General features: G+C 40.3%; 1 protein-coding gene and 1 long non-coding RNA gene across 14 annotated transcripts in view; one reads left to right on the top strand and one right to left on the bottom strand.

The window, feature by feature from the left end:
- LOC125963545 (uncharacterized) overlaps positions 1-413 on the bottom strand; it is a 213,476-nt gene extending 213,063 nt beyond the window's left edge. The window contains exon 1 of the long non-coding RNA XR_007475630.1: positions 318-413. This is a non-coding gene — a long non-coding RNA (uncharacterized LOC125963545). The remainder of the gene's footprint in view (positions 1-317) is intronic.
- ABI1 (abl interactor 1) overlaps positions 1-17,487 on the top strand; it is a 104,202-nt gene that overhangs the window by 64,493 nt on the left and 22,222 nt on the right. For 8 of the 13 annotated variants that reach the window (XM_004275878.3, XM_033439277.2, XM_033439273.2 and 5 more), the window contains 2 exons: positions 12,188-12,364; positions 17,287-17,301. In XM_004275878.3, the coding sequence (XP_004275926.1) occupies positions 12,188-12,364; positions 17,287-17,301 (192 nt within the window). The remainder of the gene's footprint in view (positions 1-12,187; positions 12,365-17,286; positions 17,302-17,487) is intronic. The other 5 variants (XM_004275879.3, XM_033439271.2, XM_033439272.2 and 2 more) reach the window with 1 other exon arrangement.

The raw sequence follows: 17,487 nt of genomic DNA, 5'->3' as shown, positions 1-17,487 counted from the left end.
TAAACATAAGTGTACAGATACCTCTTGGAGACTCTGCTTTCAATTCCCTGGGGTATATACCCAGCAGTGGAATTGCAGGACCATATGGTAATTCTATATTTAAGTATTTAGGACCCACCATTCTGTTTTCCACAGCAGCTGTACTGTTTTACATTCCTACCAACAGTGCACAAGAGTTCCAGTTGCTCCACCTCCTTGCCAACATTTGTTATTTTCTTTTGTTGTTTGCGGGAGGCGGATAGCAGCCATCCTGATGGGTGTGATGTCTCATTGTGTTTTTTTTTTATTAGTTATCTATTTTTTTATGTTTTTTTTACATCTTTATTGAAGTATAATTGCTTTACAATGGTGTGTTTCTGCTTTATAACAAAGTGAATCAGTTATACATATACATATGTTCCCATATCTCTTCCCTCTTGAGTCTCCCTCCCTCCCACCCTCCCCATCCCACCCCTCTAGGTGGTCACAAAGCACCGAGCTGATCTCCCTGTGCTATGAGGCTGCTTCCCACTAGCTATCTATTTTACGTTTAGTAGTGTATATATGTCCATGCCACTCTCTCGCTTAGTCACAGCTTACCCTTCCCCCTCCCCATATCCTCAAGTCCATTCTCTAGTAGGTCTGTGTCTTTAATCCTGTCTTACCCCTGGGTTCTTCATGACATTTTTTTTCTTAAATTCCATATATATGTGTTAGCATACAGTATTTGTCTTTCTCTTTCTGACTTACTTCACTGTGTATGACAGACTCTAGGTCCATCCACCTCATTACAAATAGCTCAATTTCGTTTCTTTTTATGGCTGAGTAATATTCCATTGTATATATGTGCCACATCTTCTTTATCCATTCATCCGATGATGGACACGTAGGTTGTTTCCATCTCTGGGCTATTGTAAATAGAGCTGCAGTGAACATTTTGGTACATGACTCTTTTTGAATTATGGTTTTCTCAGGGTTTATGCCCAGTAGTGAGATTGCTGGGTCATATGGTAGTTCTATTTGTAGTTTTTTAAGGAACCTCCATACTGTTCTCCATTGTGGCTGTACCAATTCACATTCCCACCAGCAGTGCAAGAGTGTTCCCTTTTCTCCACACCCTCTCCAGCATTTATTGTTTCTAGATTTTTTGACGATGGCCATTCTGACTGGTGTGAGATGATATCTCATTGTAGTTTTGATTTGCATTTCTCTAATGATTAATGATGTTAAGCATTCTTTCATGTGTTTGTTGGCAGTCTGTATATCTTCTTTGGAGAAATGTCTATTTAGGTCTTCTGCCCATTGTTGGACTGGGTTGTTTGTTTTTTTGTTATTGAGCTGCATGAGCTGCTTATAAATTTTGGAGATTAATCCTTTGTCAGTTGCTTCATTTGCAAATTTTTTCTTCCATTCTGAGGGTTGTCTTTTGGTCCTGTTTATGGTTTCCTTTGCTGTGCAAAAGCTTTGGAGTTTCATTAGGTCCCATTTGTTTATTTTTGTTTTTATTTCCATTTCTCTAGGAGGTGGGTCAAAAAGGATCTTGCTGGGCTTCCCTGGTGGTGCAGTGGTTGAGAGTCCACCTGCCGATGCAGGGGACACGGGTTCGTGCCCCGGTCTGGGAGGATCCCATGTGCCACAGAGTGGCTGGGCCCGTGAGCCATGGCCGCTGGGCCTGCATGTCCAGAGCCTGTGCTCCGCAGCGGGAGAGGCCACAGCAGTGAGAGGCCCGTGTACCGCAAAAAAAAAAGGATCTTGCTGTGATTTATGTCATAGAGTGTTCTGCCTATGTTTTCCTCTAAGAGTTTGATAGTTTCTGGCCTTACATTTAGGTCTTTAATCCATTTTGAGCTTATTTTTGTGTATGGTCTTAGGGAGTGATCTAATCTCATACTTTTACATGTACCTGTCCAGTTTTCCCAGCACCACTTACTGAAGAGGCTGTCCTTTCTCCACTGTACATTCCTGCCTCCTTTATCAAAGATAAGGTGACCATATATGTGTGGGTTTATCTCTGGGCTTTCTATCCTGTTCCATTGAACTATCTTTCTGTTTTTGTGCCAGTACCATACTGTCTTGATTACTGGAGCTTTGTAGTATAGTCTGAAGTCAGGGAGCCTGATTCCTCCAGCTCCGTTTTTCTTTCTCAAGATTGCTTTGGCTGTTCAGGGTTCAAATTGTGAAATTTTTTGTTCTAGTTCTGTGAAAAATGCCAGTGGTAGTTTGATAGGGATTGCATTGAATCTGTAGATTGCTTTGGGTAGTAGAGTCATTTTCACAATGTTGATTCTTCCAATCCAAGAACATGGTCTATCTCTCCATCTATTTGTATCATCTTTAATTTCTTTCATCAGTGTCTTATAATTTTCTGCAAACAGGTCTTTTGTCTCCTTAGGTAGGTTTATTCTTAGATATTTTATTCTTTTTGTTGCAGTGGTAAATGGGAGTGTTTTCTTGATCTCACTTTAAGATTTTTCATCATTAGTGTATAGGAATGCCAGAGATTTCTGTGCATTAATTTTGTATCCTGCTACTTTACCAAATTCATGATTAGCTCTAGTAGTTTTCTGGTAGCATCTTTAGAGTTCTCTATGTATAGTATCATGTAATCTGCAAACAGTGACAGCTTTACTACTTCTTTTCCGATTTGGATTCCTTTTATTTCCTTTTCTTTGATTGCTGTGGCTAAAACTTCCAAAACTATGTTGAATAAGAGTGGTGAGAGTGGGCAACCTTGTCTTGTTCCTGATCTTAGTGGAAATGCTTTCAGTTTTTCACCATTGAGGACGATGTTGGCTGTGGGTTTGTCATATACGGCCTTTATTATGTTGAGGAAAGTTCCCTCTATGCCTACTTTCTGCAGGGTTTTTATCATAAATGGGTGTTGAATTTTGTCAGAAGCTTTCTCTGCATCTATTGAGATGACCATATGGTTTTTCTCCTTCAATTTGTTAATATGGTGTATCACGTTGATTGATTTGCATATATTGAAGAATCCTTGCATTCCTGAAATAAACTCCACTTGATCATGGTGTATGATCCTTTTAATGTGCTGTTGGATTCTGTTTGCTAGTATTTTGTTGAGGATTTTTGCATCTGTGTTCATCAGTGATATTGGCCTGTAGTTTTCTGTCTCTGTGACATCCTTGTCTGGTTTTGGTATCAGGGTGATGTTGGCCTCGTAGAATGAGTTTGGGAGTGTTCCTCCCTCTGCTATATTTTGGAAGAGTTTGAGAAGCATAGGTGTTAGCTCTTCTCTAAATGTTTGATAGAATTCGCCTGTGAAGCCATCTGGTCCTGGGCTTTTGTTTGTTGGAAGTTTTTTTTTTTTTTTTTGCGGTACGCGGGCCTCTCACTGTTGTGGCCTCACCCGTTGTGGAGTACAGGCTCCGGACGCGCAGGCTCAGCGGCCATGGCTCACAGGCCCAGCCGCTTCGTGGCATGCAGGATCTTCCCGGACCGGGGCACGAACCCATGTCCCCTGCATCGGCAGGCGGACTCTAAACCACTGTGCCACCAGGGAAGCCCTGTTGGAAGATTTTTAATCACAGTTTCAATTTCAGTGCTTGTGATTGGTCTGTTCATATTTTCTATTTCTTCCTGATTCAGTCTTGGCAGGTTGTGCATTTCTAAGAATTTGTCCATTTCTTCCAGGTTGTCCATTTTATTGGCATGGAGTTGCTTGTAGTAATCTCTCATGATCTTTTGTATTTCTGCAGTGTCAGTTGTTACTTCCCCTTTTTCATTTCTAATTCTATTGATTTGAGTCTTCTCCCTTTTTTTCTTGATGAGTCTGGCTAATGGTTTATCAATTTTGTTTATCTTCTCAAAGAACCAGCTTTTAGTTTTATTGATCTTTGCTATCGTTTCCTTCATTTCTTTTTCATTTATTTCTGATCTGTTCTTTATGATTCCTTTCCTTCTGCTAACTTTGGGGTTTTTTTGTTCTTCTTTCTCTAATTGCTTTAGGTGCAAGGTTAGGTTGTTTATTTGAGATGTTTCCTGTTTCTTAAGGTAGGATTGTATTGCTATAAACTTCCCTCTTAGAACTGCTTTTGCTGCATCCCATAGGTTTTGGGTCGTCGTGTCTCCATTGTCATTTGTTTTTAGGTATTTTTTGATTTCCTCTTTGATTTCTTCAGTGATCACTTCATTATTAAGTAGTGCATTGTTTAGCCTCCATGTGTTTGTATTTTTTACAGATCTTTTCCTGTAATTGATATGTAGTCTCATAGTGTTGTGGTCGGAAAAGATACTTGATGCAATTTCAGTTTTCTTAAATTTACCAAGGCTTGATTTGTGATCCAAGATATGATCTATCCTGGAGAATGTTCCATGAGCACTTGAGAAAAATGTGTATTCTGTTGTTTTTGGATGGAATGTCCTATAAATATCAATGAAGTCCATCTTGTTTAATGTATCATTTAAAGCTTGTGTTTCCTTATTTATTTTCTTTTTGGATGATCTGTCCATTGGTGAAAGTGGGGTGTTAAAGTCCCCTACTATGAATGTGTTACTGTCGATTTCCCCTTTTATGGCTGTTAGTATTTGCCTTATGTATTGAGGTGCTCCTATGTTGGGTGCATAAATATTTACAGTTGTTATATCTTCTTCTTGGATCAATCCCTTGATCATTATGTAGTGTCCTTCTTTGTCTCTTCTAATAGTCTTTATTTTAAAGTCTATTTTGTCTGATATGAGAATTGCTACTCCAGCTTTCTTTTGGTTTCCATTTGCACGGAATATCTTTTTCCATCCCCTTACTTTCAGTCTGTATGTGTCTCTAGGTCTGAAGTGGGTCTCTTGTAGACAGCATATATATGGGTCTTGTTTTTGTATCCATTCAGCCAATCTGTGTCTTTTGGTGGGAGCATTTTAATCCGTTTACATTTCAGGTAATTATCGATATGTATGTTCCTATTCCCATTTTCTTAATTGTTTTGGGTTTGTCATTGTAGGTCTTTTCCTTCTTTTGTGTTTCTTGCTTAGAGAAGTTCCTTTAGTATTTGTTGTGGTGCTGAAATCTCTCAGCTTTTGCTTGTCTGTAAAGGTTTTAATTTCTCCATCAAATGTGAATGAGATCCTTGCTGGGTAGAGTAATCTTGGTTGCAGGTTTTTCTCCTTCATCACTTTAAATATGTCCTGCCAGTCCCTTCTGCCTTGCAGAGTTTCTGCTGAAAGATCAGCTGTTAACCTTATGGGGATTCCCTTGTGTGTTATTTGTTGATTTTCCCTTGCTGCTTTTAATATGTTTTCTTTGTATTTAATTTTTGACAGTTTGATTAATACGTGTCTTGGCGTATTTCTCCTTGGTTTTATTCTGTATGGGATTCTCTGTGCTTCCTGGACTTGATTAAGTATTTCCTTTCCCATATCAGGGAAATTTTCAACTATAATCTCTTCAGATATTTTCTCAGTCCCTTTCTTTTTCTCTTCTTCTACTGGAACCCCTATAATTTGAATGTTGGTGCATTTAATGTTGTCCCAGAGGTCTCTGAGACTGTCCTCAGTTCTTTTCATTCTTTTTTCTTTATTCTGCTCTGCAGTAGTTATTTCCACTATTTTGTCTTCCAGGTCACTTATCCGTTCTTCTGCCTCAGTTATTCTGCTATTGATCCCATCTAGAGTATTTTTCATTTCATTTATTGTGTTGTTCATCGTTGTTTGTTTCATCTTTTGTTCTTCTAGGTCCTTGTTAAATGTTTCTTGCATTTTCTCTATTCTATTTCCAAGATTTTGTATCATCTTTACTATCATTATTCTGAATTCTTTTTCATGTAGACTGCCTATTTCCTCTTCATTTGTTAGGTCTGGTGGGTTTTTATCTTGCTCCTTCATCTGCTGTGTGTTTTCTGTCTTCTCATTTTGCTCATCTTACTGTGTTTGGGGTCTCCTTTTTGCAGGCTGCGGGTTCGTAGTTCCCGTTGTTTTTGGTGTCTGTCCCCAGTGGCTAAGGTTGGTTCAGTGGGTTGTGTAGGCTTCCTGGTGGAGGGGACTAGTGCCTGTGTTCCGGTGGATGAGGCTGGATCTTGTCTTTCTGGTGGGCAGGTCCACGTCTGGTGGTGTGTTTTGGGGTGTCTGTGCACTTATTATGATTTTAGGCAGCCTCTCTGCTAATGGGTGGGGTTGTGTTCCTGTCTGCTAGTTGTTTGGCATAGGGTGTCCAGCACTGTAGCTTGTTGGTCGTTGAGTGAAGCTGGGTGCTGGTGTTGAGATGGAGATCTCTGAGAGATTTTTGCCGTTTGATATTATGTGGAGCTGGGAGGTCTCTTGTGGACCAGTGTCCTGAAGTTGGCTCTCCTACCTCAGAGGCACAGCACTGACTCCTGGCTGCAGCACCAACAGCCTTTCGTCCACACGGCTCAGAATAAAAGGGAGAAAAAGTAGAAAGAAAAGAAAAGGAAAGAAAGAAAAAGAAAGAAAGGAAGGAGGGAGGGAGGAAGGAAAGAAGATAAAATAAAGTAAGATAAAATAAAATAAAGTTATTAAAATAAAAAATAATTATTAAGAAAAAAAAATTTTTTAAAGAAAAAAACGGACGGATAGAACCCGAGGACAAATGGTGGAAGCAAAGCTATACAGACAAAATCTCACACCGAAGCATACACATACACACTCACAAAAAGAGGAAAAGGGGAAAAAATCATAAATCTTGCTCTCAAAGTCCACCTCCTCAATTTGGGAAGATTCATTGTCTATTCAGGTGTTCCACAGATGCAGGGTACATCAAGTTGATTGTGGAGCTTTAATCCACTGCTTCTGAGGCTGCTGGGAGAGATTTCCCTTTCTCTTCTTTGTTCTCACAGCTCCCAGGGCTCAGCTTTGGATTTGGCCCCGCCTCTGCGTGTAGGTCGCCGGAGGGCGTCTGTTCTTCGATCAGACAGGATGGGGTTAAAGGAGCCCAGACAGGATGGGGTTAAAGGAGCCGCTGCTTCGGGGGCTCTGGCTCACTCAGGCCGAGGGGAGGGAGGTGTACGGAGTGCGGGGCCTGCAGCGGCAGAGGCCGGCGTGACGTTGCACCAGCCTGAGGCGCGCCGTGCGTTCTCCCGGGGAAGTTGTCCCTGGATCCTGGGACCCTGGCAGTGGCGGGCTGAACAGGCTCCCCGGAAGGGAGTGTGGATAGTAACCTGTGCTTGCACACAGGCTTCTTGGTGGCGGCAGCAGCAGCCTTAGCGTCTCATGCCCGTCTCTGGGGTCCACGCTTTTAGCCGCGGCTCGCGCCCGTCTCTGGAGCTCACTTAGGCGGTGCTCTTAATCCCCTCTCCTCGTGCACCAGGAAACAAAGAGGGAAGAAAAAGTCTCTTGCCTCTTCGGCAGGTCCAGACTTTTCCCTGGACTCCCTCCCGCTAGCCGTGGTGCACTAACCCCCTGCAGGCTGTGTTCACGCTGCCAACCCCAGTCCTTTCCCTGCGCTCTGACCGGAGCCGAGCCTCAGCTCCCAGCCCCGCCCGCCCCGGCGGGTGAGCAGACAAGCCTCTCGGGCTGGTGAGTGCCGGTCGGCACCAATCTTCTGTGCGGGAATCTCCCCGCTTTGCTCTCCGCACCCCTGTTGCTGTGCTCTCCTCCGCGGCTCCGAAGCTTCCCCCCTCCGCCACCCGCAGTCTCCACCCGCGAAGGGGCTTCCTAGTGTGTGGAAACCTTTCCTCCTTCACAGCTCCCTCCCACTGGTGCACGTCCCGTCCCCATTCTTTTGTCTCTGTTTTTTCTTTTTTCTTTTGCCCTACCCAGGTACGTGGGGACTTTCTTGCCTTTTGGGAGGTCTGAGGTCTTCTGCCAGCGTTCAGTAGGTGTTTTGTAGAAGTTGTTCCACGTGTAGATGTTTTCTGGTGTATCTGTGGGGAGGAAGGTGATCTCCCCGTCTTACTCTTCCGCCATCTTCTCCTCCTCAGTTATCTGTTTTATACATATTGGTGTCATGTGGTTTTGATTTGCATTTCCCTAATGATTAGTGATGTTGAACACCGTTTCAGGTACTTATTGGCCATTTGTATATTTTCTTTGGAGAAATGTCTATTCAAGTCCTTTGACCATTTTCGAATCCAGTTGTCTTTTGTTTTTGAGTTTTTTAAGTTGATTTTTGAGGACGCTGTTTCAGCACTCACCAATACAAGATGCCTGTGGATGGTAGGGAGTGTGGAAGGCCATCACATACTTTGACAAACAACCCATTTTTTGTGACTTTTGTGTTAAAAGTATACCATTGTCAGATAGCAAATGGTTTGGAAAGTGAAAAACATGACACAGATTAGTGTCAGGGGCCACAGTGGTATGGTTGGAGCCAGCTGATTGGATTGGCATTGTAATACCATAACCTGGAAGAGTGTCATCAGCGGTGAGGCACTACTGATGGTGTGAAGACGGGGTTAAAGGTCTGATGTAGCCGGTCTGCCAGTGGCAGGAGATGTGGCCTTTCTCACCATGAGACGAATGGGTCTTTTCCTGGGAGTCACCAGTGTGGGACGCAGAGGTTGCCTCTGCATCAGGAACAGAGTCCTTTACTCTGTGTCTGTTCAATGATGGTCCATGTGTTGACGCATCTGGAGTGGTGATGGATCCGCCGGCAGAGGTGGCAGTCTGGGCAGTGCAGGCATCGTCAGCAGCTGGACTCCTGTTAGCTTCACCAGACAATGGGCCCTTACTATGGCCCATATTAGTGACCTAGATGGTCTGCTCGGCAACTACTGTCTGTCTCCACAGTTTATATGGCAAGTCTTTAAGATGTCAGTCTGTAGTTTTCTAAGTAGCAGACCCAAACAACTATTACCAATGGGTATTAGCCCCATATCAGTAGAAGCCTAACAAGGTTTATCACCGGGAATATCAGCCAGATCTCTGAGAACATCCTTGAGTTCTGCCCGCAGAGCACAGCAGCCACACCCACTTTCATTTCTGCATAGCTGGCACTGAGGTTGAACAGCACAGCAGTCCATGGAACACCACAGGGTCTCAGCTTAGTTGAGTCATTAGTGCACCAGGCCCAGGCATTTAGGGGATCCTCTGTGAATCAAGGGCCTCATTGAACCAACAGAATGGAAAATAAATTTTCCCTAAAGGGATAGCTGCCACTCTTTCCTGTAGAGCTGAGAGGTCATAGGGGCCAGGCTGGCTGCATTCTTGAATATACCAAGTCCAAGGGGCACCTCTGGTTGGAGGCTGTTCCTCTTGTCAGAAGCTCCAGTCAGTAACATTACCCAGGCACAGAAACTTGTACTCAGAGGGGTCATAAGGACTGTGGGCCACTAAGGCTGCTAGTGCTTTTCTACATGTGGCTCTTCCCAGGTGGCATAATCCCCTCTGGCTCTTAAGAGTATTCACCGTGCAAGCATGAAAAATATGAATACCAATTATACATTCAGTGTTGGAAGCCACAACAGTAATACATTGAGTTGGTACCAAGAGTCCCACCCAAAAGAACACATTAGCATCTCTTCCGCACCGTGAACTGCACCCAAACCTCATAGCTGAAAGCAGGTACCCTCTCCCTCCACAGGATGAGGCATGAAGGTGACATGGGCTCCAATATATATCAGTCAGAGCTATAAAATGTCCCTCCCCTCCCTACAGTGATCTCGCAAACCCAGGTATGTTTGATCTTCAGTTCCCCTTGGGGACTGGGAGAACTTGGCCCCGCCCCTAACAATCTTTCTCTTTAAAGGGTGTAGGGGGAGGCTGGGAGAGAGCAGCTCTGCACCAGTAAACAAGGTGAATTTATTTCAGTTTTGAGTGGCGCCGTAGCTGCGAGCATTTGGGGCACCCAAAGCCCTGTGTTGTGTACTCTGTGGCAGGGCCGTCATTGCTGACTGGCATCATCCATTTCCGTTAGGGATGCCTTGATTCAGCGGCTACAGCCACATCACTTCCCGGCGGGGGCCATGAGTTTGTACTCTTTGGCCGACTTGGGCTTGATCTGCACGGGTGGCATCGTTGTTTTTAGGAGTCCACCTAATGTGGACTATCTGCTGCTCGCTCCATTGTCAAAAGAACAGCCCTTCAATTCTTGCTTGATTTCAGCATAAGGACTAGGAGGGTTTTCTGAAGCTGATAGAATTTAATCTACATTTCTGTGGGTGAGTTTCTCATTCTGTGGTGAATCATTTGCTAAATCACTTAAAATCCACTTTAGTACGGAAGAGCCCAAAGACTAGTCAGTGCCCTTGGGAGATTGTTTCGGGGAAAGTTTCCCAGAAGGACCAGAACTGTCTTGTAGCAGACAGGGCCCACTGCCAAAACCTGAGGTCTTTTACTTATCTCGAATGGGGTTAATGTTGAGAAGACAGACTGCAGGAGGGGCTGAGCACTAAAATAGCCAGGTGTTGCCTTTCTTCTTTAACAAGCATTATATGCCCCTCCCACCCCCTCAATCTCCCCAGCAAACTAGCAGTTGCTAAAGATTCTCCTGGTTCTGCCCACAGTGGTTACAGTTTTCCTTCTTTCACACTCAGTATGGATACATTTATGGTGCTCCCGCCTCCCTCTGCCCGACAAATCCTATTACTAGTTGTTTACAGGGCCGACCTGGTGAGCTTGGTGGATAGCTGACAGTAGCCAGGGCATCGTTCAGGCTGCTGTGTTTGAAACTGCTTCCTGGTACTCAGCCTGAAACTGCCGCACCAGTTCAGCATCATTAGCAGGCAGTGAAGTAGAGGACCAGACATTGCCTGGGGGGGACCATACAGTCTGGTCAACATGTTCACTCCCGATTCCCATGGACTTCTCTCAGTTCCTGCTAACTGTCCTTTCATTCCGTTTCTAAAAAGCTTTGTCTTTGTCAGCATTCCATCTTCATTACCAAAACTCAAAAATTGTGAGGGGTTGAGATCCTACCCTTTGTGGAAGCTCACAAGTTAGCCTGCACAACTCCATGGATTCAAGTAGAAGACATGAGACTCCTGGTCAGAGACAAAAGCTGTCATTACTCCTGGCAATAGTCAGCACTTGTGTCAGATAACCAGCCACAATTTCTACAGGATACTGCAAAGAGAGCCAGGTGACTGATGCCTGCACACACAATTGGGTGTGTTACAGGAAAGGAACTCCCAGCTTAGGGGACCAGATCTTTTATAATGGGCAGTAAACCTTCCTGTCCTTTGCCCTGGGGAGTGACAGTATCTTTATTATACCGGACAGTAAACAAACCTGCCTTTTGCTCTTTGAGGAGACACTATATCTTCTAAGGCTGTTTATTATATAAATATACAGAACAAAGGGAATCAGTACCTCTTCTCACAAGATGTGCAGAAATGCACATAACATTGAACTTTTTTTCCTGACAATACCTTCCCCACCCCCTTTCAGTTCAGTTCACATACTTAAATTTTCTCACCTAGGCTACTGTAATTATTTCCTAACTGGTCTCACTGCCAGTAGTCTTCTGTCTGTCCTCAACACCTGTGCCAGAGGGATCTTTTAAAATGCAGACCTGATGATGTCACTCAGTTTAAATTTGTTATTGGTTTCGCATTACTGTTAGGCCAAAGTTTAAATTGTTGAGTGGTTGTGTAACTGTTTCTCATGTGCTGACTACTACCCAGTTTTTGAATGTTGGCAATTAAATAAGGGGGAAAAAAACCTTTTTAAAGCCGTAAAGGCCAGTACTAGATAGGCTGCAGATGTGTAGGCTGCGTGCTGCCAGATTGGAACCTCTGGTCTTACCTTTTTTTTTTCTCTTACACCTTTGTCTGCAACATGTTGTTCTTTTTGCCTTGAATAATTTACATATTTGTCTCATATTTCTATTCATTTTTTAAAAACCTACTTACTCTATAAAGCCTTCCCAACCTAGTTGGACATCTTGCTCTCAATACCTTTAATTTCAAATAAACTGTGCGTGTGTCATTATAGTACTTCATCTAGTTGTTATTACTGATTTTTTTTTCTGGTCTGTATCCCCACAAAATAAAGTGTAAGCTACACAGAGCAAGAGCCCTCCCTTTCCATACACACCAGGTTTTTAGGAAAGAAAATTGCTTTCCTAAGAATCATTTTGGTATCAAAACCAATAACTTAGTTGGTGCTTTTAATCACCTTTAGATAGTCCATGTTTTGAGCCTGAAAGATATTAATTTGCTTAATTTTGATGGGGAAGATGCAGTATTATTCACTGGAAAATAGACATGTGATACAGTCTTATGGTCCATTATATGTGGATATCGTATATATTATTTACTCTTCCAAATAATATTTTCTTGCTTTGTTCAAATTTAAAATATAGACTGTGGACATTCATAAAGAGAAAGTGGCTCGAAGAGAGATTGGTATTTTGACAACAAATAAGAATACATCAAGAACTCACAAAATAATAGCGCCTGCAAATATGGAGCGTCCTGTAAGGTATATTCGGAAACCTATTGACTATACAGTTCTGGATGATGTGGGCCATGGTGTCAAGGTAAGCGTTTTATATTATATTAACTTGAAATAATTTGCATATCCAATAAATATTTTGGATAGGAAATATAGTGAGAAAGCTGATTTTCTTAAAGAATTAATAGATTCTCTTAGTAATTAGCAATACAATTTTTATAGAACATTTATTTAATACTAGTTATGTATTATACTAAGCTTGGGGCAGAATTTTACATGTGCAGTAGGCTGTATTCAAGAAGATATAAACACTTAAAATGGCCATTCATTTGTTAAGCCGTTTGAATCCTAGACTGATGTTATAAATTTGTGTTGTCAATGCCAAGTCTTGTTTTCACTACTGAATGAATTTTTAAGAATAAAAAATGTATATGCTTTCCAGAATTGGTTTAGAAAGTAATTTATAAATACTTTTATTCCTTTATTCATAAATATGTGTGTATTAATACATCTGTGTGGATGTGGATATAATTTCAGCAGTTTATGCAAAATGAAACAATTGTGTGTAATCTTGTTCTGTGCATCACTCCCCCACTCTCCCACCCCCTGCCCCAACAGGCTTTTAGGAAAGGGATTGTTTGTTGCCCTTGTCCATTTCTTAGCATGGCAGAATTAGCTGCTCTTGAAGGATACCTGTAGCTTCTCAACTTTTTAGATATTCATGTGTTATTTTGGAAGCATCTGGAATGACCTGAATTCTTTAGCTATCTTTGCTCAAGATAAACTATTCCTCTGAAATTTGGTAGTCCCTTTCTTAGAGGACCATTATTTGATTTTGTTTCTGGTCTCCAGAATATTTATAATAATTTTTTTAGGGGTCAGCTAGAATCTTGAAGCTTTTCCTAGCTGGTTATCTGCCTGGTGCTATTGCTGGATTTGTTGCATTCTGACTTATCTGGGGTTCCTGATCAAGAGGGGAGTATAGCTGGTGACATCGCTCTTCATTCTGCTCTTCTCAGAGACTATTGGAATCTCCCCTTCACTGTCAGGCTTGGAAGTTGGAACACTTTGCAAATGTAGAGCAGGTTACTCGTTTCTTGTATTTTTATCCAAGGATGTGGCTAGGGTTGTCTGAGAGTTTAAGTTCAATTTTAATTTAAGATATTTAGACTAGATTGATTTAATTTGAATTTTGAGAATTTGGAAGAACTTATTATTACCTGCCTTGGAAGTAAAAATTATGTATATACATACATGCATATACATACACCCGTGCACACACATTCTCATGCACTCACTTCTTCCCCTGTTGCTTGATTTTTCTTCCTACCAAAGCAATATACACTCATAAAAAAAAAAATCTGTCACCATCTTAGAAGTGATTATCCTCTATTATCTCCCCACTAATAATTGTGTTTAACAGTTTAATACATAGTACATAGCAGAGTATAAAATGAAACCAAACTTTACAAGGAAATTTTGGGTGAGAAAATTTAACTGTTTTATTATGTATGTACAAATGAGAAATGTAAACACTGCATAATATATACTGAAAGTCTGCAGATGTCAATTTTAGCAATCTACTTTTTGTAATGTGGATAGTTTAGACGCAGGTTTGTTTTTTTTTTAAGTTTTTTATTGTAAAATATACATAACATAAAATTTACCATTTAACCATTTTAAGTGTACAGTTCTGTGACATTAAGTACAGTCACATTATTGTACGGACTATTTTGAAATATTTTTTTGACCATGGGTAGGAGGGTGGGTGGTCAGAAGCTGATATGTGGCTTATTTGTCCACATTTTGTTTCTGTGATATACAAATACATACAATTATTTTTCTCCCAGTAGTCTCATTGCAGCTATATTGATCCAGTTTTATTTCCCTAAGAAATCATTGTTGGCTTAAATATTTCTAGAGGATTGTAGAGATCTGTGAAAGTTGGAAATTTGGAATAGTTAATGAGCAAATGCCAGGGCCAAAACTACAAGGAGGAAAACTGTAGATTTATTTTTAAATTAGTGTCTAAAGCACTTTTAAGGATTGGAAGACACTGTACTTACAGTTCTAGAGTTATTTTCTTATCTTTTGCCTACTTTTCTATTTAGAAGTTTGTTTTCTTACTGACTTGTAAGGGTTCTTTTTTCTATCAAAGAAATTAGCTCCTTATATTTTGGCAAATATTTCCTCATCCTGCTGTTTGGCTTTTGACTTTGATGCTTTGGTATTTTAAACAAATATTTACAGGATGTTAAAAAATTGTATCCAAATATATTAATATTTCTTTTTAAAATTATTTTTTTTCTTTCTTTTTTTTGGGGGGGTGCTGTGTTGGGTCTTAGTTGCGGCATGCGGGGTCTTCGTTGCGGCGTGCAGGCTTCTCTCTAGTTGCGGCTTGCAGGCGCTCTCGTTGAGGCACGTAGGCTCAGTAGTTGTGGTGCGCAGGCTTAGTTGCCCTGTGGCACGTGGGATCATAGTTCCCCAACCAGGGATCGAACCCACGTCCCCTGCATTGGAAGGCGGATTCTTTACCACTGGACCACCAGGGAAGTCCCAATATTTCTTCTTATAGCTACCAAGTTTTGTGTTGTTTTTTACCCCCCAAGATTAAATATTCCATCATATTTTCTTCTTTCATGGCATAAATTTTAGTGTTTTGGTATTTGTATTATTCATTTAATTGATATTTATTGTGTTAATGCATTTTATGCTATGAAATAGGTGGTACACATAAGTTTAGTAAGAATTTAAAATATGGAAAAGGTGTCTTAAGGTAAGTCTGGTTTGACTTTTGGAAACAGCATAAGATATAGATAAGAGAATCCTTGCATTGAGAGACTGCCAGAAAGTTTGCCTAAAGGAGAATAAAAAAGAAGATGAACAATAAAGTTCATCCTAATAAAATAAAAATAAAAATACTAAAGTTCATCCTAATAGAAGGAAGAACAAGGTTTCAGAGTATGCTTAGACTAGAGAAGGCTTGAGCACTTAGTAGAAACATTTAAAATTATTTCTGTTAAACAGTTATAATAATTAACAGCTTTATAGCCTGGTTCATAACTTATGAACGACTTTCCACATATGTCTTTGTTTTCAAGCCTTGAAAAGACCATATGATCTAGGAGTTATTACATTTTATTAATGGAAACACTAAAGCTTTATAATACATAGGAATGGTATTTTTAAAAGGTTTCGATTTTATTAGAGGAGTGAGCTAATGAGTCATTTCAGAGAAAGAATTGGCATCTTACAGACTTTCGTACCTGTGGTATGCAAAGCTTATGATCTACTTCGGGCTTGCAGGTAGGTAGGAATCAAAGAGTTCTATTTTCAACCTGAGGTTCCAAGGAAATGGTAAACTGACTCATCCATAAATGTAAATGTTAAGGAAATGAAGTGAGATCTTAAGGAAATAAAAAGCCTAGTTTTGAATGTGTTTGGGGGACACTGAAATGGAAAAATTTTGTAGGTTGCTAACAATTATATTTTGAGTTGTAAGGTATAGAGATCATTTCCTTCCAACACTCGCTAACCCCAACACATTTGTATACATAAACATGCACTTAAGAGAGGAGGCTGTGCTCCATAAGAGGTTAAAGGTTACACCATTGCATAGTAGCAGAGTTCAACTAGAATTTTCATTCCCAATTAAATTCTCCTTTCATCCTTTCATTTGGGACCAGTTTATACTTGTATGCTGTTTTTTTTGTTTGTTTCTTGTTCACTTGAAACAGCAAATGAGGGAAGATGTGTGGTCATATTTAGAATATTTCTAAGTTACTTTAGAATAGTATTTAGTGTATTATAATGCTATCATATTAATAAAGCTTATCTTCAAGGATAATAAAGTTATTCAAGTTTAATTTCTAAATCCAGGTGTGAAATGTAGTGGCTAGGTAGGATTCCAGACATTGTTTAATCAGGATAAAAATGAGTCCTATTATTCTAAACAAACACTAAAGAATACCAAGATTCTGGCACAGTTTCTAGAAATGAGAATATAAGTCAAAGGATATTCCATTTTTGGATGATTTCCTTAATGTTGCTTCTGTGGTCACTTGAAAATGATAGATACATATTTGGAATGGCAGGTATTATGGAAAGAACTTAGACCCCGCACCCCACCCCAAAATGTAGGAAAAGACTGCAACCTGAAGGCATTTTTTTCTTAAGTGGCGTGGTACAAGTAGGATGCTTTGGACGCATTATTTCATATATATAAGCTAGCCAGTTTTCATAGAAGTAGCCTTTAGGATCAAAGCAGCTTTTCTTCAGTTTTGAATTATGGTCAAACTTGTTCAGAAGAAAATTTAGAACTAGAGCAACATATAACTTTCTACTAGTGTTGGCCTGGTCAGGATTTGTATTCATAAGCTACACATGAGAGGGTATCCAGACCCTGTTTGCTTGTTCCTTAATTAGAATCTGGCTAAGCTATTATTGTGCATTGTAATTTTGTTTTTAAACACTGAGGTGCTAGGTCCTTTTCTGAATTTGGAAAACAAGCTGTGATTTTGAATTTTAACATTTGCAGTTTATCACTCTTTAAAATAATATACTACCATTCAAATAATGAATACTCATACATGGGCATTCATTATCCAGCAGTCTTAGGTCTTGTACACTGATGTATTAAAGTAGCCATACATTTAATGAGGTATGGTGTTTGTGTTTAAATCAAAATTTGTTTTTTAAATCATCTATGATTCAGTTGGATTAATTTCATAGGATAAAATACTGACCTAAGAAATTATTGGAGCTGCATGAGATTGGCATAATTAAGTGATTTCCTTATGAATGTATTATTTTGAAAAAATATGTGATACCCATGAATATTTCCCTGCTGCTTATGGATATCTTTTCTTTACAAAATATTTGAAATATGACTGGGTAAAAAAGCTTATTAACATGAATTGAGTAACTGTAAATGTAAACCTGTCCTATCAGATATAACTTATCTAGAATTAATTTCTACTTTTTCCCCCCTTTTTTTGCAACGTAAAGTGGCTAAAAGCCAAGGTAAGAGTTACTACTTATCATTTGATCCACAGTTTCCCCTCTATATCGATAGAGGCTGCAGAGCCACTAAAATTTGAAAACTTTTCCTATGTCTGTCTGCTTTTTCCCCATAGGATTTATGTAGATTAAATATACTCAAACTCAGTTCAAATCAGCAACATTTAGCTTGGATGTGTTAATATATCA

Source organism: Orcinus orca, chromosome 2, assembly GCF_937001465.1.
Source record: "Orcinus orca chromosome 2, mOrcOrc1.1, whole genome shotgun sequence".
In the NCBI taxonomy this organism is placed as follows: Eukaryota; Metazoa; Chordata; class Mammalia; order Artiodactyla; family Delphinidae; genus Orcinus; species Orcinus orca.
The sequence above is the reverse complement of the archived record's forward strand: the minus strand, read 5'-3'. Positions and strand labels throughout refer to the sequence as shown.